The 24,862-nt window shown below is 38.4% G+C and overlaps 2 protein-coding genes across 9 annotated transcripts in view; one reads left to right on the top strand and one right to left on the bottom strand.

Annotated features, from left to right (window-relative positions):
• Positions 1-307: 307 nt before the first annotated feature.
• TSPAN19 (tetraspanin 19) lies at positions 308-24,809 on the bottom strand. 2 transcript variants are annotated; one of them, XM_070409628.1, is made up of 9 exons: positions 22,673-22,741; positions 19,203-19,295; positions 19,041-19,113; positions 13,271-13,395; positions 11,773-11,847; positions 8,546-8,656; positions 6,459-6,602; positions 5,203-5,286; positions 308-518 (listed from the first exon to the last, which is right to left on the bottom strand). In XM_070409628.1, the coding sequence occupies exons 2-9, from the start codon at positions 19,266-19,268 to the stop codon at positions 450-452; spliced, it is 747 nt and encodes a 248-aa protein (XP_070265729.1). In that variant the 5' UTR covers positions 19,269-19,295; positions 22,673-22,741; the 3' UTR covers positions 308-449. The 2 variants fall into 2 exon arrangements, with proteins under 2 accessions (XP_070265729.1, XP_070265728.1); XM_070409627.1 differs by lacking the exon at positions 22,673-22,741 and adding an exon at positions 24,650-24,809 and having other exon boundaries at positions 309-518.
• Positions 24,807-24,862, top strand: part of LRRIQ1 (leucine rich repeats and IQ motif containing 1) — a 243,591-nt gene continuing 243,535 nt past the window's right edge. For all 7 annotated transcript variants that reach the window (XM_070409621.1, XM_070409624.1, XM_070409622.1 and 4 more), the window contains exon 1: positions 24,807-24,839. The gene's annotated coding sequence lies outside the window, so the exon portion shown is untranslated. The remainder of the gene's footprint in view (positions 24,840-24,862) is intronic.

Here is a 24,862-nt window from a genome sequence, read left to right as displayed (position 1 = left end):
GTTCAGTAGAGATGTATCATGAAGATTTTCAATCTTTTAAATTTCCTATAAATCAGCATCATTTTCTTAAAATTTGCAAATGTAAGGTACATGCTATAATTGCTTAATTAATATTTTCTATATAAGAAACTCAAAATATATCATAGTATTTAACTACATTTTGATTTTAATATCCATGATATCCCCTGAATTCAGAAAATAACTCAAGGTAAATTTCTAAATTGCAGAATATTTTGATATTTTGAAATATTTGATATGTTGAAAAACCAAATAAAAAGTTCATGGAGTGATGTATTATGATTCCAAAAATTTTATGTTACATATAACCAATGACTTCAATGACTCCTAAACTTCATTAATGTAATTCAGAAACTTTTTGGGATAAAAGAATACATTGTGATTATTTTGCGAATTAACTGGTTTCTCCCAGACAAATTAAAATCCAAAGATCACATTTCTGCAAATATTCTGTTCTTGATATGTCTGAAGAAAGAGACAGTTAATGAGATTTGCAAAACCTGGAAGAAAAGGAAACAATAGCAGATCAAAATGTAATCAATAAGAATAATTTATAATGTTAGTATTTACTATGTAATCACTAACGTGCATACTGTAAAGGGAAAAAAGATGAAATAGGGTGAGAAATTTCAGCGTAAGGTACATATGGTTGTGAATGAGAAGTCTGCAGAGAGAGTCTTCTAGAGTAACCTTGTGTCACCAAGTTCATTTATAGAGGGAACTAGAATGAATAGACTGTTAAATTTTAATTACATGGGCTATCATTGGGCTAGCTAGCGGCCTTGATGAATTGCTGATCCATTTTTTGTTCATCTTTCTAACCATATCATTAATCTTACAAAACTGCCTCTTTTTGGCTTAGGAGTAGTGTGTAAAAGGTAGGTAGTAAATGGAGCACAGATACCACCACCCCTTCAGTCTTTCCTTACACTCCTCAGCTTGGACACAAAAGCATTTCAAAATAACTATGCTAATGCTTTTAAGAATGTCTTGGTTTATCATCATTCGGAGATTAAACCTGTCATCCTACTTTGGCCAAACTGTGCATTTATATATTCACTTGTGGGAGGGGGGGTGTCCCACAGCCCGGCCTGCACCCATTTGCAGTCCAGGACCCCTTGGGGGATGTCCACCTGTTGACTTAGGCCCACTCCCTGGGGGATCAGGCCTAAGCTTGCAGTCAGACATCCTTCTGGCAGCCAGGGAGCCCTAGGGGGATGTCCGACTAAAGGCTTAGGCCTCCAAGAGATCAGGCCTAAACCATTAGTTGGACATTCTTAGTGCTGCCACGGAGGTGGGAGAGACTCCTGCCACTACCTCTGCGCTGGCCAGCCATGAGCCAGCTTTTGGCTGAGTGGCACTCCCCATATGGAAGTGCACTGACCACCAGGGGGCAGCTCTTGCATTGAGCGTCTGCCCCCTGGTGGCCAGTGCTCATCATAGCAACTGGCCATTCTGCCGTTCAGTCAATTTGCATATTAGCCTTTTGTTATTATTATTACTGGAGGCCCGGTGCACGAAATTTGTGCACTGGGGGGTGGGGGTTCCCTCAGCCCAGCCTGCCCCTCTCACAGTCCGGGAGCCCTCAGTGGATGTCCTACTGATGGCCACAGTCTGGCAGCAGAGGCTCAGAGCAGGTGTCCCGTGTTTGTGTGTGTGTGTGTGTGTGTGTGTGTGTGTGTTTGTCCCCACTGGGGGTCTGCCCCCAGCCACATTGGAGGTTCAGAGCAGGCACTGTGTGTGTGTGTGTGTGTGTGTCTCTGCTGGGGGCCTGCCCCCAGCCACACCATGGAGGCTTGGCACATGAGCCCCTCTGTGTTGATCTCTCAGGCTCCTGGCCTCCACTGCATGTTGTACTCTCCCTTGAGCTATGGCCAGGATGGGGGTGGTGCTTGCAAGCTGGGCTTTCCTGCTCCAGGATCGCCATGGCGACGGGGGAGCCGGCCCAGCAGGGGGCTGCCCACAGGCTGGGCTTGCTCTCCTGCTCCCAGATCCCCATGGTGACTGGGGAGCAGTCCCAGCTGGGGGCTGCCCGCAGGCTGGGCTTTCCTGCTCCTGGATCAGGCCCAGCTTGGGGCTGCTCTCAGGCCAGGCTTTTCTGCTCCCAGATCAGGCGCAGCTTGGGGCTGCCTATAGGCCACACTTTTCTACTTACCGATGGCCGGATCAACACAGCAACCCAGGGCCCAGCGGCACCTTCCTGCTCTCCAATAGTCATAGGGTCCTGGCTGGGGGCGGGGCTTAGGCGGCACGGGGGTCCCGGCTGGGGGCTCAGGTGGCACATAGGGGTCCCAGCTGGGGGTGGAGCTTATGCCCCGTTGCCCAGGGCTGCACATGGGGCCCAGATGGCAGCTCGTGCTGTCCCGCCCTGCCTGTAGTATAGGCTAGAGGCCTGGTGCACGGGTGGGGGCTGGCTGGTTTGCCCTAAAGGGTGTCCCGGATCAGGGTGGGGGTCCCGTTTGGGTCCCTGGCCAGTCTGGATGAGGGGCTGAGGGCCGTTTTCAGGCTGGTGGGTGACTGAAGCTCCCAGCCTCTCCTTTCTTTCTTTCTTTTTTTTTTTTTTTATTCTGGGATTTATTTACTTTCTATGACTGTCACTGGAGCTGAGAGCCAGCTTTAGCTCTGAGGCTGGCTCCAGCTTGAGGCTTCGGCTGCTGAAAGCAGATATCTGGGCTTTGTTTAGCTCAGTGATTCCCAAAGTGGGCACTACCGCCCCCCAGTGGGCACTGCAGCGATCCAGGGGTGTGGTGATGGCCACAGGTGCATTTGGGGGCGATGAGTAACTGCTATTAAAATTTAAAAAAAATTAATTTCCAGGGGCTGAGTAATATTTTTTCTGGAAAGGGGGCGGTAGGCCAAATAAGTTTGGGAACCACTGGTTTAGCTTCTATAATTGAAACTTTGTTGCCATCACTGCCGCTCTAAGCTCTGAGCCCGCTGCCAGCTGAAAGCAGCTATCTGGAGCTTGTTTAGCTTCTATAATTGCAACATTGTTGCATCCGGAGCTCAGAGCTGGGCTGCCGCAGGCCAGGAACCTTGGCTTCCTCCCTCACTGGAGCAAGCAAGCCTCCTGTTCGCTTCAGCTGCCTAGCTGCCGGCCGCCATCTTGGTTGGCAGTTAATTTGCATATCCTGCTGATTAGCCAATGGGAAGCATTCGGGGTATGGTCAATTTGCATGTTTCTCTTTTATTTTATAGGATATAGGATGTGCCTATTTCCCCCCTTTTGCCCCCTCTACCCAGCTCTTGCCCCCCACTTCTCTCTGGCCATCACCATACTGTTGTCTGTGTCTATGAGTTGTGCATATATTTTCTTTGGCTAATCCCTTCTTTAAATTCATTTCTTTAAATTTTTATTTTCAGATAAGTGCTTATAACTGCAATATTACATATTTTCTATTATATCATTTAGAATTAAGATATTTTTTAATTGAACCCTTGTAAATTTTAGCACAATTTAATAAATTATGCTAGAAGCAATTAGGAGATTTTTCATGTAATGCAGATACATTTCAATTAATATTTTATTAATTTTTAATGTTTTAATATTTTAATTTGAAATAATCTCACACATGTAAAAAAAAACTATAAAATACTACAGCATATTACATGTACCCTTCACCCAATTTCTTAGGTGTTAATAATCTAAACATAACCATTATACAACTAACAAAATTTGGAATATATTTTTCTTATAATCTCTCTAATGTTACTTAATCCATTTACTTTGTTTTTGTTAATCTTCACCCAAGGATATTTTTCCATTGAATTTTAGAGAGAGTGAAGGGAAAGGGAAAGACACATTGATTGGTTGCCTCCTGCACATGCTCTGATAGGGACTGGGGATCAAGCCAGCAACTGAGGTACATGCCCTTGCCTGGAATCTAACCTGGGACCCTTCAGTCCAAGGGCTAATGCTCTATCCACTAAGCAAAACAGGTTGCAGCTTCATTCATTTACTTTTAACCTATATGTGTCTTTATATTTAAAGTGGGTTTTGTTTTTGATTCACCCTCATAATCTGTCTTTTAATTGGTGCATTTATGCCACTGACTTTCAGAGTGCTTACTGATAGAGTTACTGCCATATCTGGCAGCTCCTGGGGCTTGCGGGCCGGCATGCCTGCGGCTGGGGACCGGATTTGGTCCCAGGCGGCAGGCAGGAGGCTTCTGGTGTTGCCCACGGGGGCCTGGATGGCGGCTGGTGCTGGTGGCTTGCACTGTCCTGCCCTGCCTGCAGTATGCAAATTAGCCACCATCTTTGTTGGTGGTTAATTTGCATATCTCACTGATTAGCCAATGGGAGGTGTAGCGAAGGTACGGTCAATTACCATGTTTGGCTATTATTAGATAGGATTCCAATGTTATAGTCTGCACTGTAATAATCTGTCCACTTACAATTTTCTTGAATCCATAGCCTTTACTTGCTCTTATCAATTGTCACTGAGACTGGAAAATGAAGTCTTGCTTCTGAATCTCAGCTCTGTAGCTGGCACCCTTCGGGTCATGAAATATGTCTATGTTGCTTCCACAACATAGATGTATCTCTAACATCTAGTACAGTATCTGAATGACAGCAGATATTCACCACCCTCCAAATTTTCTGAATGAATGAATGAGTCTATGAGTGAATACATTTACTAATGTCAAACATCTGCCCAAATTTCAGAAGTTTGCCAACTTTCCAACATGGTGCTCTGGCTGCTGAGATAGGAATTATTATTTTTTAAATATCACAAAGCAGTGAAATTATAGGATACCGGCCAGTATGACCCCTTATTAACAATCCCCACTGACTTAGCTGATTTAGGGATATCACCTCCAGCTGGACCAATCCCTCTCTTGGTGCTAACAGTCTCAAAATCCTGGCTCCTATTCAGGGGTTCTCAACCTGTGGGTCGCGACCCCTTTGGCGGTCGAACGACCCTTTCATAGGGGTCCATCCTGTATATCAGATATTTACATTACGATTCATAACAGTAGCAACATTACAGTTATGAAGTAGCAACGACAATAATTTTATGGTTGGGTCACAACATGAGGAATTGTATTTAAAGGGCCAGAAGGTTGAGAACCACTGTTAGATTAACTTGTTTGATTAGGTCTCCAGCTGTTTGTTCCATAGATTATTCTGTATTATTTATACTTAATATTTTCATATTTAAACACAGGAACAAAACCTTACCTCTGAAACCAAAAGTCCAAAGTTAATTCCAATTAATGATAAAGCATTAGCTTGATACCATGTGTTGATTTTATTTTCACAACCCTAAGGAAAAAAAAGTCACTTAAGTTAACTTGGAGATTGACATAGTTTTATACATAATTCCATTACCAATAAGAAGAGACATAGACATTAGACATTTAATAAAGTCTGAAAAACAAGTCAGTATCTAACTGGAGACAATGGTTTAATCCAGGGAGCTTCATGTGATGACAGGACACCTTGCTTGCTACTTTTAAAGTTACTAAGATGTTGTCATGCAATTGAAATCAGAAACTTATTGTTTTAGAGGGATTTAACTGCAGACAATTTTAACTTAATAGGGTATATAACTAGCACCTAAAATGATTAGTACCCAAATAGCAGAAGCTTCAAAAAAAATCCTCTAGCCCAGCCGGGTGTGGCTCAGTGGTTGAGCATCAGCCCTGGAGTCAAAAGGTCACCTGTTCGATTCCCGGGGTGGGCATATGCCCAGGTTGTGGGCTGTAGCCCCAGTGTGGGGCTCGCAGGAGGCAGCCAATCAATTATTCTCTCTCATCATTGATGTTTCTATCGCTCTCTCCCTCTCCCTTCATCTCTGAAATCAATAAAAATATATTTAAAAATTTTTTTTAAATCCTCTATTTACAAATAAATTATATAATTAAAGATACATCTTAAAATTAGAATGACATTAGTAAATAAACTATACAAAGTATTAGAAGTTCTTGGGATGGAAATCTCTAGTTCATCAATATTCCATTCCTGTAATAGTCATTGCTCCAGGTGAACCTGTACTCTCAATTCTGCCAAATTTACCTGAATACCACTTTTGTCATTGCTGGGATCCCCTCCCTTCAGTTTCCGCCAATCTCCATACTCTTTAATACTGGTATGGCAGCTCTCCAACCAATAGTGAGAGTTGCCAATAGCGCCCCCTTCCTCTGCAAGGATTTGGGAAGGAAGTTTGAGGAGAAAGGTTGATGGCATCCCAAGTTCTAGTAGCACTTAGATCACATACGATACTCCCAGAAAGTTTACTCATTTATTATATACCTGAGATAGTACTGCAATCACCTAAATATGAGTTAAATTTAGGTAAGTCACTGAAGAACCTACCCACCAGAAATAACATTGTCTTTATATAAAAATTGGCTCAGAATTATAAATTGACTTGCAAAATAAAATTTTTAAAAAGTCACTGTAAAATATTTGCAGCGGCTTTGACTTATCTTTACCTCTAAGTAAGTTGCATTCAGTGGCTCATCACAAAACCACTTTCTTAATGTAGAATTCGTGCAAGAACATGGCACCTGTTCTGAATTTTCTTTATTCTCATTCGTTATCCAATCTGTGTAATTGTGTTGGCCACAACACTGCAACTAGGAAAAAGATTTTTATGAACTTTACCATAAAATATTCAAAATGCAGTTAATTATATAATGCTCATGCACATTAAAGTGTTTTCATGATAAATTTATTCTCCGTTAAAATGTAGTGAATTAAGTAAATAAGTACACGTTTGTTTAATCTATTATATTGTTGCTGCTATTGATGATGTCAACAAGAGGTAAAGATCTCTACTTGATAAGTGGACTATGTTTGGCTGAAATTGTTATATCTGAATTTATTTATAGGAGCCCAGAATGAAAGGTATGCTTGATTTACCAAATCTACAACCATGTTTCGGGCCAGAACATAGAAGAAAGAATCCTCTTCTTAACTATAGCAATTATCTTTCTATATATTTATCCCCATGCTGCCATATATGTTTAGTATACATAAAGAGGGTTAATCTACTTTCTTTAGGATTAATGTGAGATGTTAACTTTCAATTTTGTATTGTGTGAAAAACTGCAACAAAGAACCAAAAAGGTGATAAGGAAGATAGTTACAGAGATGATCAAACATCTAATAAATGTCTCATTTCCTATCCTATTGAGTTGGGAGGATGTGAAAAAAATCAGTTTATATATTTGACACCTAGAAAACAAGAGAAGGTTAAAATGAATATTTCATTGTTTTTCTAAACTTGTTCTTGAAAGTTATAGCATCAGTATTGTCTATGTCATAATATGTACCAACAATTTTGACAAGAACTTGGGAATGTTGAATGACTATAATAGTGCTTTAGAGTTGGATATTAAAAGTTAGTTAAATCGATCAAACCTACATATAAGATATCAATTATATTCATGGTTAGGAACTTTAAGCTGGATTCTCATTAATGATAGTAATGTCATACATAGACTTGTTTTCCCGTTTATCAGTTTATGACCATAAAAAAAAAAGGTTGTAATGCAATCTGGAAATGGGATACCTCTACAATTCACATACATCAGAAAAAAAAAAAAAAACCTATGCAGAATAAAACATTTATAATTACATTTCAATTCTTCTAAAATGCATTTTATTTAGTAAAGGTACCAAAACTAATGAACTATTTCTATGTGAGGCATCTAAAGTGGCAGTTAAGAATACAAAATCTAGTGCTAGATTGTCTGGGACTGGATGTTGGCTCTGCCACTTATTAACTGGGTGACGCTGGCTTGGTTACTGAATCTCTCTGTCCTCCACCTATAAAATGAGAATGACAGTTTGACCTCATTGGTTGGGAGGATAAAGTGAGTTAATACATGCAAAGCACTCACAAAAGGAACTGGTACTATGTAAATGTTCCAGGTGCTGATCTCTTCCTGTACATTATTTGGCTGACCATACCAATTCCCTTCACTGCCCAGAAATAGCTGAACTGTTCAATAATAACCCTAACAACATTAGCTAATAAATATTAGCTGCCTGCTATGTTCCAAACCTAAGGCTTTCTAAATAGTCTCTATATTACTTCATCTATTCCTGCCAACTAGAAGTACAAGTTATTCTGCCCATTTTACTAATATGAAATGTGAAGTTAAGAAAATTACTTGTCCTGGATCACAAAGCTACTGTGTGATAATCCAAACATGCAGGCTCAAATGGGAGCCATCATGCTACTCTGCTGCCAGCTCGGACTGTGCTCACACTTACCGCCCAAGGGTGCAGGAGGACTGATGACCCTACTTGACAAAGACCACCAACACTTTCCCAGGGAAACCAGGTTAAAATGCACATCACTTAACCCAGAAAAGGCGCTGTAAGTTACAAAAGGAAGCGACAACTAAGATCCGTATGTGGAGACAACGCGATTATGCCCTATTTGTTTGGGAAGAAATAAAAGAATGTCTCCTTTCTCTGGCCCTGTCCTCTACCCTTCCCTCTATTCCTCTCTATCCTACAGTGATCACCTCTGACATCTAATTTTTATTTTATGCTAATTTTGTCTTACTGTTTTTTGTAAAGCATTCAGGATAGTCCAATTAAGTATGTCTTCAGGCACATCTTCAGATCCATACTGAGAAATGACTAAATCAATTTCATCATGCCATACTTGGTGAACCTGTTGAAAATTGGATAAAAAGTGATACTTTGATGGGAACTTTCCTTATGTCTCCTCATAAAAGGGCATTCGAAGTTAGTTTTTTGTTTTCTGCTTATGTCTAAAAGCTTTTTTCTTCCTTATACCTATTTTTAGCAATCTCAGTGAGTACTGATGTATTTGGCTTTACTTAAGCATTCAAAAGTTCATGACTTTCATAACTAATCTCTAATTTGGTCCTCAAAAATGCCAAAACTTAGAAAGAACAGATACTATTCCTATTTTATGAAGAAGAACACATATACTCAGAGAATTTAATTATTTGCTTTGTTTACATGAATAAGGAAGAGGAGCTGAGATGTCTATATATGTTTTATTTAAATTCCAGTCTAATGACATTTCCTTATATTTTGCTGTCCTTGAATAAAGAAATAACTGGTGAGAATGCTATATAATAAAGAGGTAATATGCAAATTGACTGACACACCCTAGCACAAGATGGCCACCCCCATGTGGTCACAAGATGGCCACCACAGATGGCCGGCAGGGGTGGGCAGTTGGGGAGACCAGGCAGCAGGGGATGGCAGTTGGGGGGGACCAGGCTGGCAGGGGAGGGCAGTTAGAGGCGACTGGGTCAGCAGGGGAGGGCAGTTGGGGGCAATCAGGCCAGAAGGGGAGTAGTTAGGCATCAATCAGGCCAAGAGGGGAGTGGTAAGGGGGTGATCAGGCTGGCAGGCGAAGGGGTTAGGGGCAATCAGGCAAGCAGGCAGGCAAGTGGTTGGGAGCAGCAGTCCCGGATTGTGAGAGGGATGTCTGACTGCCGGTTTAGGCCCTATGGGATTGGGCCTAAACTGGCAGTCAGACATCCCCCGAGGGGTCCCAGATTGGAGAGGGTGCAGGCTGGGCTGAGGGACACCCCCCCCCTTCCATGAATTTCGTGCACCGGGCCTCTAGTACTATAATAATTAAAACATCTATACAAGTTAAACCCTTTGCAGTTACTTATATATCTATGCTTTAATATATGTAAGAAGATTAGAATAACATAAAATGTTACTTAGAGCTATATGTTATCTAACTTATTCTCTAAGTTAATTTTTACTTAGAATAGAAAATGATGTTTTCCATTCTATAGTGTTGCCAGGAGATGACAGACTCGTGTTCTCATTTAGCCTCTAAGCATTATTTGGGAGATCCAAAGTACTTATGAATCACACCTTTGTACATAAGAGTAAAGTGAATTTCCTAAATAATCTGTGTGACTACTATATAAATAAAATCCCCTCACACATATTTAATTTGACAAATATCCTTTGAAGCCCTAATGCATCTCCAACACTGAATTAAGCATTGTGAATGGCATAAGAGATTTAGAGGCTCCTAAAAGCTTAATTGACTTTGAATGTAGAAGACAAATCAATGTAAACAAAGCTGTTCTTCTCTGGGATGAGTTAATAGGGGTTCGAGTCCCAGCTGTCATTTAGCCACGATATATTTAAGCAAGTATTTCTCCTCTCAGAGCCTCAGTTTCCTGTACTAGAAAGTAGGACTAACAGTGCACCTCTATGAGGATCAATAATATAATGCCTAGAACATGCTTATCACAGTCTCTGGCTCATGGTAGTTATTATTAAACTAGAGGTCTGGTGCACAAAATTCGTGTACAGGTAGGGTCAGTAGGCCTGGCCGGCAATCAGGGCAGATTGGGGCCTTCCGGCTCTAGCCAGGACCTCCCTTCATTTCGCACCACCCCCTGGTGGTCAGCTCATGTCATAGTGAGCGATCAAACTCCCAGTCTCACAGTGGAACTCCCAAGGGGACACTTTGCATATTAGCCTTTTATATATATAGATGATTTTTATTATTCTTAAAGTAGATAGAGAAAAGTATGTAAATAATACTTAAGTAAATATCGATGACAGCGATACACTATATTTATGTGTCAAGGTTTCTTAAGTATTATATTCAGGTTTTATCACTAGTTCTATCACTAGTTAGAAGCTTCTGGGTTGGAAACTGGTGCTTTTTCACCAAAGCAGCTTTACAGAACTTACCTGCTGTACACACACACACACACACACACACACACATTTTGGAGATAGAGAGAAGAAATTTTAGCTAAAAATGCCAGGCCATTAACAACAGGTCCTGAGTGGTTAGATACCCAGGGTAGATGCTAAGTATAAGATAGATAATAAAGGTGGAGGGCAGTGGTATTCTAAAGGAAGATTTTACTGGGTTTGGCCATTACTAGTACATAGGTGCCTACATATAGAGATAATTTGAATGCCAGGAAGCAAGGAATTAACCAAGAGCTCATTTAAAATTAATGAAGGGAAGGAAGAGGGCTCTTGAGTAGCTACTCTATGACAGGAACTTTGAAAATTGTCAGTTTCTATGTAAGGTAAATAGGCATTAACCAGAGTATACAGATGAAGACTAAGCTTTAGGCTATTAAATATCTAGTCATATGCAAATCTGTATGACTTCAAGTCCATGCTCTTTTTTACTATAGGACAATTCCACTAATACAAAGACAGCCCCAACTACCTTGAAACAGACATTTCTTGAAGGACTGAAAGTAACTTTAGGCTGTAATAGGTAGGTTTTGTTATGAAAAGTTTCTTCATGCAATTTATTATGTGTTATTTTGAACTTACCTAATTAATTTAACTATCTTACTCATGGCTATACCAGTGCAAAATACATGAATTATTCAGTCTATCTTTTTCCCCCAATCTACTTAATGAAATTATTAAATTTTAAATGAATAAAAGTTGAAAATACTTCTTTATAGAAGAGAATATAGTAAAGTGATTGGGTCAGCAGTGGTAGCCAGGGCAGGCTAGGGGGCCAATTTTGGATTTCCCACACTCAGCATCTTCTCCTCTACCTCCACATTCTTTATTATTTGTACATTCTCAGTCTTCTGCAAACAGAGTAAAAGACAAGTTCCCAAACCCACCCTTCCCATCTGCACCTGGCCCCTTCATGTATAGAATTCTAGTAGTTTCATTGACTCTTTTTACTCTCTGAGACATTTACCTTTAGCTTTTAATATAGGCTTATAGGTCTCAAAATCTAACACATTCAATTTTCTTTAGATTTCAAAAAAAAAAAGGCTGATCTTTCCATACCTCCTCTTTCTTTGTGAAGATGAGTGCTGAAAGTACAACCTGAACACCAAAGGCCCACATTAACAGTACTGCATACTAAAACAGAAGAAAAATAGAGATGACAACTATGCTTTTAATATATTTTTAGATGCTACAATGATGGGAAAGTGTACACCATATGAAATAGTCTTAAGATATACATAGGTATTGCTGACATTTCCTGTTCTCATATACAATATCAAAATTATTCAAACAAAACAGCAACAAATATATATATATCAATGAACATTTGGATAGGAGTAAGAAAGAAGGAAGTGATAGAACCCTCACAGGTTACGTGGGTGGTCTAAGGCGATGTTGTTGACACTGTCTTCATTCAGATCTAAAACTGTCACAGAAGGAAATTCAATTAGTCAATTCCTTTGACCAGTGTATACTGAAAATCAGTGTCTAGAGCAGCGGTTCTCAACCTGTGGGTCGCGGCCCCTTTGGGGGTCGAATGACCCTTTCACAGGGGTCACCTAAGACCATCGGAAAACACATATATAATTACATATTGTTTTTGTGATTAATCACTATGCTTTAATTATGTTCAATTTTTAACAATGAAAATACATCCTGCATATCAGATATTTACATTACGATTCATAACAGTAGCAAAATTACAGTTATGAAGTAGCAAGAAAAATAATTTTATGGTTGGGGGTCACCACAACATGAGGAACTGTATTAAAGGGTCGCGGCATGAGGAAGGTTGAGAACCACTGGTCTAGAGTGACCACCCAGACCTTTAGTGCTACAGGAAAGGTAAGTATTTCTGCATTCTTCCCAGAAAGACACAATGACTGCAGTTAAATTTATTATTTATCTTCTTGACAGGAAAGTGCCTGTGAATTAAAATTAATTAGATTTAAAAGAATTGTTAAACACTATAGTCCATCTAAGTGTGTTAGTTGTGATCTATAGCTACCTCATGTATGGTAAATAGCTCATGTTCGGTTTATAATTTATATTTTCATGTTATGTCTTGGGAGAGAGAATACTAGCCAGAGGCTAGAGTTTGCTCTTCTCAGCAGTTACATTTCTCTTTGTTAAATAATTAATTTTTATCTCAGTTATAAGTCAGTTTCCTACATGGCAAGCGCACAAGGAGAAAATGTGCTGACTGCAGGATATGTTTCCTTTTGCATGCTAAGCTACAATGCTTGTTGACTTTAATATAGTTTATACTGATATTAATCTTCACATTCCTATGTTAGTTAATTGTAGGTCACCTTGAAAAACAGATCCCTATTGACTTTGTACTAAAAATTAATTATCTAAGGGCACAAGAATTGAGGTATAGATTCCCTCAAATTCTACCTAGAACCCTTTCTTGGAAGGGGTGGATTTATTTGCCTTATGCCCAAGAGCACACTGTACTGCAATGCTGTGATAACATAAATCATTCAGTTCAACTGTGTGACTTGGAGATTCAAATCAAAAATACACTTTCAGGCTATTGAAATGAAATACATACCAGGACTAGGAGCCACCTGATTTCATATTGAATTCCCAAATAACCCAAGAGAAAAAGAAGAACAATAGCTGATCCAGTTCCAATTAAAATTCCAAAAATATATACTATCAAGTGATTACTTTCATCTGTGGAAATAATAAAATAATTTATTGTTAAGTAATATTTGTTTTCTATTTAGTAATAAATTCAGCAACCCATATTTTCTCTAAGCAGCTATCGCCAAATTACCAGGATTCCTTCTCACTCTTTTTAAAACTTCTTCCTAGACCCTCTTACTTGTAGAAACAACTTTTCTTCTTTTAATGGCATGATAGAGAATTTCTTCAGTTTCTGAAGAAATCTTTACCTTTGCCTTATCTTAATTATCTTCCATAAAAATAAACATTTTTTCCCTAATGAATGGAGTTGTTAGGGGTAAAATAGGCAGGTTTAGGGAGTTTTAGGAATTAGGGGTCCATGGGGGAGAACCGCAGGGCTGCAAAGCTGGGAGCTGCCAGAAGGCATACATTCACAGAATCAGGGTGCTGGGATCTGCCAGAAGGGATACCTTTACAGAAAAAAGGGAGAGGAAGCCACTCATTTACAGAATAAAGAGGAAGGCCACAGGGAATAGAAAAACAAAAGGGAGAAAAAGAACAGAACCCCACTGTGGGGTTTGAGCTCTGAAGCTGCTATAGTGACCAATCAGAGGGGATATCAGGACACAAAGAACTGCAGCCTTTATAAACCTTAAGAAAGAGGGACTTGAGGGTCTCTCCCCCTCCCCACGTGGTTGTTTCCCAATAAATTTCCACCTTTTCCTATACCACCTTTTGTCTGTGGCTTCATTCTTTGAATCCACCTGGACAAGAACCCAGGAAATCACCTTTGCCTTCTGACCAGAGGAAAAACCATGCGTTCCAGTTTAATTTCCATGTTTCACTAAGATGCACTTATTTATTTATTCATAAAAAAATTTAAGTACCTAAGTTATGTACAAAAGCTACCCTGAGTTTATTGCTAATATGGCTCTATTAAAGCTATATTTTATTTTCTCCACATCTAGATTGAGCTTTCTGTACTGGAGGAATATCCTATATAATAAAAGCCTAATATGTTAAGTGTCTAGTTGTCTGGTTGGCCATTCAACCAATAAAAGAGTAATATGCTAATGATATGCTAAGGTCGCTCAACCGTTCACTATGACGTGCACTGACCACCAGGGGGTAGATGCTCCAACTGGTAGGTCAGCTTGCTGCTGGGGTGCGGCTGATTGGGACTGAGCTAGATGGGCTGGACACGCCCAGGGGTCCTCCCATGGTCTCTCCCCGGTTGTCCAACCTCCCACGTTCCTCCCCCACCCCAATTGTAAACTGGTGGGGTCCCTTGGCCTGGTCTGCACCCTTTCACAATCTTGGCTGAGGGACCTCCCGCAACGCCTCCCCCCCTCCCCCGCCCCCAGTGCGTGAATTTTGTGCACAGGGCTTCTAATATATATATATATTTTTTTCAATAAATTAACTGTTAAATGCTTAATGCTATGGCACAGACTGTAGAACACTAATTGCTCAGTAAATATTTATTTAAAAGCAAGAAAAATAAATATATAAAATATGCCATAGGTTCTATGGGACAGGCAGTGGTGTGCTGGAACCACTTGCTCTGGCTCATGAAAGGCACTGTTGCCCTGGCCAGGTGGTTGGAGTGTCATCCATGCACAAAAAAGGTTGCAGATTTGATCCCCAGTCCAGCAGGCATGAGAGGCAACCGATTGATGTTTCTCTCTCATATAAATGTTTCTCTACTTCTCTCTCTCTCTCAAATCAATAAAGCATATCCTTGGGTGAGGGGGGAAAAGGCAACAGTTAATTGTTTGAAAAATATGAAAGCCAACTCACTTCACTTTGGCACTTTAAAACTGGCCATTGTAGTAGTGGTAAAACCATAGACATCAACAAATACCATCAATCAAAACTCTCCATCCCAAAACCTGTTAAACATTTAGCAGCATACTTTTGGGTACAAGAGCACCTAATCCAGTAGGGGGTGGGGAGAAGGTAACACCTGAGTTTAGGCTTTAAATGATCATTAGAAATATCTACAGTGGAACAGTAGAAGCATCTGGAAGCTCAGAACAGCACATTGTGTGTAGGAAGCCCTGCTTTGCTGGTGCTTACTGTTTGAGGCTGGTGAGACTGGGGAGGTTTGGCAAAGAACATATAACGGACATGTTATGTGGTGTTTTCTAGTCCTCTTCACCAGAATTAAAATCCATGAGGACAGGACCTTTATCTTTCTTGTATACAACTGTATCCTCAGCTCACAATAACATCCAACATATAAAATATGCTCTATAAGTATATTTGTCATTGAATAAATAATGGCAATGGGAGCCAGAGAAAGGCTTTTCATGTTACACAGCTAAATTTGCCTTTTAAGTGAATTACTTCAGTGGCATTCGGAAGATGGCTGAGAAAGGAGATCAGAGCACAAGGCTATTAGAGGCTATTGCAGTGGCAAAAGACAGTTGAGGACTTTAGGTGACATGGTGTTATTACAGATGGAGAGGTGAGGGCAGAATACTTTAAAAATAGGTAAATTAATTGAAAGATGGGCTAACAAAGAGGGGAGGGCCCAACATTTCTTGCCTCAAAATGGTTTTCAAGCCAAAACCGGTTTGGCTCGGTGGATAGAGCATCAGCCTGTGGACTGAAGGGTCCCAGGTTCGATTCGGTCAAGGGCATGTACCTTGGTTGCAGGCACATCCCCAGTAGGAGGTGTGCAGGAGGCAGCTGGTTGATGTTTCTCTCTCATCGATGTTTCTAACTCTCTATCCCTCTCCCTTCTTCTCTGTAAAAAATCAATAAAAATATATTTTAAAAAAGAAAACAAATGGTTTTCAATTCGACATCCTGAAACCATAATTGAGATTTTACTATTTTAAACACATGGATAAAGTGTGCAACCCTAGCCTTGCCTCTTTAAATAAGAAACTCACTTGCCTTCTACTTCTCTTTTGCACATCTCACATGCTAGAAAGCAAACCTGGTGTTGAGCCAATCAAAGACAACTTTAGGAAATAGCAGAGCAGCAATATAGAAAGAACTGGGATCTCTGAATGACGCAGCAATCTCTCTCTTGTTTGTTACATTAAATATCCATTTTGTTTGAAAAAAAACCTTAAAGAATAAGTTTCTGGCTACCTTTGCAAGGGTTTTTCATAAGTAAGAACATTAGGGTTAATGAGAATTATCTGTCAAGTCCAAAATGGAGGGAGAAAATGAAAAAATGAGTTGCTGCACACAATTACTACGTTATTAAATTAGTGCTCTGCCCAGTGTCTGGCACAGTCAGTACTACATGAGTGGAAATGACTATTGTCATTATTATGGTGAAGCAAGAGAAATAGAAAGGTCCATACACCCATTTATTTACTCTGAGCAAATCCCTAATGCACTCAGACATCATGAATACTTTTCTATAAGCAAAGTATTATACAAAAAGAAGAGAATAAAGATACTAAGCACTTAGGAATAGCTGAAGTTTAGCTAAATTATTAAATACTTTGTAGCACTGTATTACATATTAAACCTTTTTATTTAGCTTTATTTTTTTTCTATAAACATGTTTTTTTCTTACTTGATATCCACTAAGAAATAGGTTGGCTCTTATAGTAGATGGTTTTGCCATATATTTAATAATTAATAACAGTGCTGTCCAGTAGAACTTAATGAAATGAAGGAAAAGTTCTACATCTGCTATTTCCAATAAGGTAGACAATACCCCATAGACACATATGGTCACTGAGTACTTGAAACGTGGCTTCCTTTCTGCCAACTGAGTATGTTTATATGAAAATAATCCTTAGGCTATTAAACTTCAGTCCATAGTGACCACAGCATACCATGGTATGGTAAAATAAGGACAATGTAAAGATCTAGCATTTAAAAAATAAAGGTAAATGTATTCAATTACTATATTCATATTTAAAAAATATTTTAAATATATCCTATATAATAAAAGGATAATATTCAAATTGACCCTAATAGCAGAACCACTGGAAATCACTGGTCACTATGACACACACTGACCACCAGGGGGCAGACACTCAATGCAGGAGCTGCCCCCTGGTGGTCAGTGTGCTCCCACACGGGGAGCTCTGCTCAGCCAGGCTGACGGCTGCCAGCACAGAGGTGGTGGCGGGAGCTTCTCCTGCCTCCTCAGCAGCACTAAGGATGTCAGACTGCAGCTTAGGCCTGCTCCCCGCTGGCAAGTGGACATCCCCTGAAGGCTCCTGGGCTGCCAGAGGGATGTCTGACTGCCAGCTTAGGCCCGATCCCCCGGGGAGCGGGCCTAAGTCAGCAGGTAGACATCCCCCGAGGGGTCCCAGACTGCGAGAGGGCACAAGCCAGACTGAGGGACACCCCCTCCATGTACAAATTTTTGTGCACTGGGCCTCTGGTATTTATATAAATATGTAAAAATAAAAATATTATATATTAAAATATATTTAATAAATACTGGAGACATGCACAAAATATCTGAACAAACACACTGGGGAAAGTATGATGTCTCTCTCTTATCTCTGTCTCTCTCTGGAATCTGACTCCTCTTACTTTTTCCTCCAGACCAGCTGCTGCTGTGTTTCAATTCATAAGATAAAATATGGCTGCTGATAGGTTCTGTGTTTCACAATCTTGGATACCTGAGGTGAGATTAATAGTAGAGTCTTTTGACCTCAAGTTCAAAATTATATGGGAAATATTGGTATTGAGATAAAATTGGCATAAAACATTGTGTAAGTTTAAAGTGTGCAATGTGTTGGCTTGGTACATTTATATACTACAAAGTGATTACTATAGTAGCCTTAACTAATGCCTTTAGACTATCACATACTTTTTATTTCTTTTTGTATTGTGAATAGTTAAGATTTAGTCTTTTAGTAACTTTGAATTATAAAACAGTGTTGTTGAGTATAATTACTATGTTGTGCATAAAATTGCCAGAATTTATTTATCTACTAATTATAAATTTGTACCCTTAAACAATATATCTGCAATTCCACCACTCCTTAGCCCTGATAACTACCATTATACTCTGTTTTTACAAAGTTTTTTTTAATTCTACATATAAGTCATATTATACAGTATTTGTCCTTCTCTGTCTGTCTATATCACTTAGCATAATATTTTCAAGGTCCATCCATTATGTCACAAATGGTAGAATTTCCTTCTTTCTGATGGCTGAATAGTCCTTTCTTTCTTTCTTTCTTTCTTTCTTTCTTTCTTTCTTTCTTCCATCTATCTATCATCTATCATCATCATCTATCTATCATCTATCATCTATCTCCCATCTTCTTTATCTATTTACCCACCAATGGACACTTACGTTGGTTGTATGGGAAATATATTTTATTTCTAACCATGTGGTGATGAGAATAGAAGAGAATAGTTAACTTGGGCAGTGACTCTATGTTGACCTCCATTATCTTCTCAAGTCTACCTTGCAAAGGTCCAGAGTTAGTAGAATAATTATAACCTTCCAATTCTCTCATTCCTCTTGTCCAAAATTTCTAGTTTTCTCTCTCAAAACTGTCTCTACTTTATGGTCTTGGATTTAAGCCCTGCCATTTAATAAGCTGTTTCTAAAACCAAATGACAAAGACCTTTAGAGGAAAAAAAAAAAGAAATTTTAGAGAACTACGGCCAGCTGCTGAATAAACCATGCCTGCAATTGTTCAAAATGGAATGCCTTGTTTAATTCAGAGAGAAAAATGAAAATAGGTACGTACTTAGAGCAGTGAAAAAATTATTTCTATCCAATAAAAGCCATGCAGCAAATCCCATGAGTAAAAGTCCAAGAACCTACAAAAAAAGTCAATGTGATTTTTAATAATTGCTAATAAAAATTCATTGCATTTTTTTCTAGACTAAATAATTTTGAAGAATCTTACCAGGAAAGCTCCATTAATGAGGTTAAGAAAGTATTTTAAAATTAATGATTTGTTTTTCCTTAACATTCTTTTCCTCCCAAGATACTGATGGTTCTGAAAAGATAAGCAGAACTTTTACTACAAACACTTGCCATAGTAATAATTTTAAATGATTCTGCTAATGTTGTTTATTTGTACTTTTTCCTTCTCATACCAGTGGTCAATATCACATTCCCTTCTGCCCTCTCAATATAAGAACATATTGACATTATCTTGAAACTGTACCTGTCTTTCTCTATCTGCATTTTTTGGCTAGACAGTTGAGACCTAGAGGAATTTTTATAGTATGTCAATAGCTGCTTTTCTCAACTTTTTGCAATTTTCAGAAAGTAGAATATTTTATTTGGTTTCCAGTCTTAACACTCTTTTCTCCTTTCCTTTACCTCTTCATGTCCCTACTCTTTGCCAGAATAAAGTCTGCTCCTCTTGAGGTCTTGCTGTTGCCTGACCTCAATTTTTGCCTGTTTTCTTCTTGACATGTCTTTCCACCTATGTAGTCTCTGAGGTCTTTATGTGAAGAGAATAGGTCTTGTATATCATCATAACCCCATAGCACATAGTAGGTACTCAGCAGATATTTGTTGAATGAATGAATAGATTAAATTATTTAATTTGTTTATATTAGGGTACAGAGTATAAGGAAAGGAACTAACTTAAGGTTGTTTTAACTAATTTTTCCCCATGCCAATTTTCCTAAAACTTCTATGAAAAAATCAACACCCCATTGTTTTTTTGTTGCTTTATTACATATCAATGTTTTAAAATTTTCTGGGGAGAGAATGATATGTTTAGGAATTTGGACTTTTTTTAAAGGATACTCTTATAAAATGAGAAGATAATAAAAACAGGTTCTTATAGAAACTGATAGGAGAAGAAATTTCTAAATGGTGTTAATGGTATAGAAGTAAAAAAAAAAAGTGAGAATTCAGTACTCTCAAAGACAACCAATTTGGTAAGGAAGATGTTCACAGTAACTTCAAAACAGCAGTGTGTTAGTCCATTTGGTCTACTAAAACAAAATACCACAGACTAGGAAGCTTATAAGTAAAAAAATATATATATCATAATTCTGGAGGCCAGAACTCAAGATCAGTTTGCCAGTATGGCTGGGTGAGACCCCTGTTCCAGGTCTCAAACTTCTTCTATCTTCATTTGGTGAAAGGGGCTAGAGTACAATGTGGGATCTCTTTTTTTAAAAATATATTTTATTGATTTTTTACAGAGAGGAAGGGAGAGGGATAGAGAGCTAGAAACATTGATGAGAGAGAAACATCGATCAGCTGCCTCCTGCACGTCCCTCACTGGGGATGTGCCCGCAACCAAGGCACACGCCCCTGACCAGAATCGAACCTGGGACCCTTCAGTCTGCAGGCCAACGCTCTATCCACTGAGCCAAACCGGCCAGGGCTGTGGGATCTCTTTTATAAGAGCACCAATCCCATTCATGAGGAATTCATTGTGTCCTAATCACCTCCTAAAAGTCCCATCTTCTAACACCATCACAGTGGGTGTATTGATTGCAACGTGAATTTGGGGGACGCACACACTTAGACCACAGCAAGGAGTTCATGTGAAAGAGTTAGAACAAAGAAAACAGGGTGTCTAAGCAACGAATCAAGGAAGCCCACAGTCATGTTTGCACAGAATGGTAAGAGAAGATGTCATGTGCTGATCTGTCCACAAGCCCCACATACTGGAAACGGTGTCAATGAAAATGTAGATGTGCAAACACAAAGGCACACAACAAGTCAGTGCAGGTCCTATTTAAATATTTGTAGCATGAAATATCTATATTTTCTTTCACTGTAGGCAAACACTTTGCTTTTAACTTAAAGTCCGGGTGCGGTATTTCTTTTGTTCATTCCCTGATTAATCAATGGTCCAACAGCAGGGGTAATTTTAATAGTATAAATGCTGTAAGGAAGGATAATTTATAATATTTGACCTTTTCATAGTGCCATTTCAACTAATTGTTTTTATTATTGTTTCTAAGTTCCTTCTAAGTTCCAGGAGATAGGAACACAAAAATGATTAAATAAAAACTGTCAAGGAATCAATTATTAAAACCTGAAATATTTGTTGGGGTAGGAATAAAGGGAACTGGGATGCTTCAAAGAGGAGATGAATTTGAGATGATCCTTGAAAAATGATTAACACAGTTAGATAAAAATGGGGTAGAGGTAGGAAGTTTTCAAGACAGATGGAAGAACACTGTGTCCACAAGCTTTACAGTGAAGTGCACTGGGGCATGGATCAGAGAAGCAAGAGATGAAAGGTAAGGCTAGAGAAATAAAGATTGTGAAAGATCATGTATGCTCTGCTAAAATCTGCTTTTATTTTCTGAACATATTGGGGGACCATAATTCTGTCATCAGTGCAGAAGTCAAAGACAGGGAGACAATTTTCAAAGCAAACGCACTAGTTCATGAGAAATGTATGTGATCTGAACTGCAAAATGGCTGTGGAACAATTCCAGGATATGAAGGATATAATAGGAAATAGAATTGCCAGCAGTTGGGTGTTAGCAAGAGGCCATGATGAAACTTGATCCAGGTTTACAGAGCTTAAATATGTAAACTATTAGCATTACCCCACATCCTAAAATGTGTCATTTCTAATGATTGATTCCCTTGACTATCAACATTTTGCAAATTCAGCACTAGTATGCTATGACTCTCAGAATTACCAATGAGGAAAGAAACTCAGAAAAGTAAAATAACTTGCTTGATACCACGCAGTTAATATGTGGCAGAGCTGAGATTCAAACCCAGGGATATATACCATATAAGTCATCATCTGTAAATGACCCTTATAATAGCACATACCTCATAGGGCTGTTGTGAAAACGTAATGAGATTATGTTTATAAAGCACTGAACCCAGTGTCTGGCTAAATGCTAGCTGTTAATCTCATTATACCACATCTTAGTATAGAAATATTAGGGTTATACAAGGGAGGTGGGCATGAGGCTGGGAAATGGGAGGAGAACCGTGGGAAAGTGATGGACTCTGAAGCAGGTGGTGTTGGCAACTGCAGGAAGAGAGCACAAAGAGGCTAGAGAAGGAACCTGAAGGTTTGGGATAGTCTTTTAGTGGGAAAAGAGAAGAGAGGTCTAATTATCTAATACTTTGGTTTGCCTATTAAAAATATAATGGCTTGCCCTAGCCAGTTTGGCTCAGTGGATAGAGCCTCGGCCTGCGGACTGAAGGGTCCCTGGTTCGATTCTGGTCAAGGGCATATGCCCAGGTTGTGGGTGCAATCCTAAGTAGAGGGCGTGCAGGAGGCAGCCAATCAATGATTCTTCTTCATTATTGATGTTTCTTTCTCTCTCCCTCCTTTCTTCTCTGAAATCAATAAAAATATATTAAAAAATATATATGATGGCTCAATAATCATCTTTCAAAAAATGAAACAAACAAGCCAATACCTACTATGCAGTTATTTGAGTACTACAATGATATTCTGGAGTATTTAAATCACATCATTGCCATATGAAGAATAAGTCATCTGTTGAAGAAGAATACTACTAATCTAAAGCCCACCATCAATTAATATTTTCAAGTAAATCTTATTCTTATCAGATATCTGAGGAATAAAAAGCTCTCTTTCATCTTTTCATTTTCTCAAAAAATATTACATACTCTCTAGAGCAGTGGTTCTCAACCTTCCTAATGCCGCGACCCTTTAATACAGTTCCTCATGTTGTGCTGACCCCCAACCATAAAATTATTTTCGTTGCTACTTCATAACTGTAATTTTGCTACTGTTATGAATTGTAATGTAAGTATCTGATATGCTACATGTGTTTTCCGATGTTCGCGACCTACAGGTTGAGAACCGCTGCTCTAGAGAAATATGTTGTGTTAGGGCAATAGGATATAAACCAAGCAGACATACAAATGATTTTCAAATAAGAGCAAAATTTAATTTTAAAAAAGTTACTTATAAAATGAAAAAACCTACGCAGGTTAAAAGGTTATTGGCAAACTAACATACACAATTTTAGGCTATAATTTCTAGGAAGATTGCAATGAAATAGATTTCTGCTAAACAATGCATCATTAAATAATAGTTTCAAATTAAATTGATTTATAATATATAACTATTTGAAATAATTGTTATATTTTTCTGTAATTAGTGATATTACTTAGTGATCACTAAGGTATGGCTAATTGATATAGTTTCCAGTCTTTTTCCAAAGTAAAAAAAAAATACCATGAGGAAATAAGAGATGTAGTAACACTCATCATGGATTAATTCATCTCCAGAACTTTCAATATTTTTATTTTTGCCCTCAATTTGTTTGACAAGGTAAGGTTTATTAAGGAAAGCAATCTATATATCATCTTCAAGTTAGCTTATTACTAAATTAGCTATTTTAAATTAGTTTTAGAAATTAATTGATTATTAATAGATTACATATATATTAGGAAAAGCCTAAATAATTTCATAATTACAAAAAAAATTAAGCTTAAAATTTTCACATGTGGATTTCAATATAATATGCTTGTCTGACCATTATAAGTGATGAGTTTGAATAATCTATAAACCAGCCACAAAACTAAACTAAAAAAGGGGGGGGTGCATTTTAGCATGGACTTTGATAATGAAAGTATTAAATTTAATTAGATCTCAAACCAGGAATAGTTTAGTTTTGAAAATCATTATCTTTCTTGAATGAGGCATTAATGTGTTTTTTAATATCAAAAGTCTACTGATTTCTCACTTTATATTATTTATTCTTAAGTTGATGCAATACAAGTTTACTAGTATTGTTACCAAGCAATAGAGTCTATTTCCTTTCAAAGGCTCAATTAAATGTTTGCTTTTAGCTTACTGTATGTGAGATATCTTTTGCAATTATGCATAGCCACTTCCTCTTGGAATTTAATTTTTTGTTTGCAAACTTAAAAACTATAAAAATCAGAAATATCTGTTACTAACTAAAATTAAATTTCACATTTGTATTCTATATATTTGTTGCACACAAATATCTTTGATTAATTTTTAAATAAAAATTAAATCACATGATTTATACATAAAATTAAAATATTAATATGAAAACAGTGAGTCAGGTCAATATTTTACAGTAAAACATAATTAGAAAATAAGTTTTCTAATTTCTCACTCCACTAACTCATTCATTTAGAGGAATTTTGATACACATTGAGTGATAATTTACTTTTTTTTTTTTTTTTAAAGAAACTGTTGTCATGGAAGGCAAACAATTTATTGGCTTCCTTTCATATTTCCGACCCCATAAATCACTATTCAGGATCAAGTTTCTGTGGAATGAACAAAGGCAATTTAACATTCACTAGATGCAAGTACTAAGTATAGATAGATCAGAAACAATTTAAAGTTCTTTATTAACTACTTTCCAAAATTATTTAAATATTAACATCTACCTAAGTTCCTCATCCAGCTCCGGAGTTCCAGCGTTCATTGCAATCGCAGAAGGAGATAGTGTGTCCTCCTGGGGCACCCGTACGGAAAGCCGTCCATCTGCCTTGGGATTGGCTGTTGCCGTGGTTACCGTTTGTTTGGCTTCTCCGGGCGCTGTCTTCCAACTAGGTGGAGGGAGTTAGCTGCTGACGGGTGAGCTAGGTCACTCAGGCCGG

This window comes from Myotis yumanensis, unplaced genomic scaffold, assembly GCF_028538775.1.
Source record: "Myotis yumanensis isolate MYYU_CA2020_CCGP unplaced genomic scaffold, mMyoYum1.0.hap1 SCAF_3, whole genome shotgun sequence".
Lineage (NCBI taxonomy): Eukaryota > Metazoa > Chordata > Mammalia > Chiroptera > Vespertilionidae > Myotis > Myotis yumanensis.
This window is presented reverse-complemented; position numbering and strand designations above follow the sequence as displayed.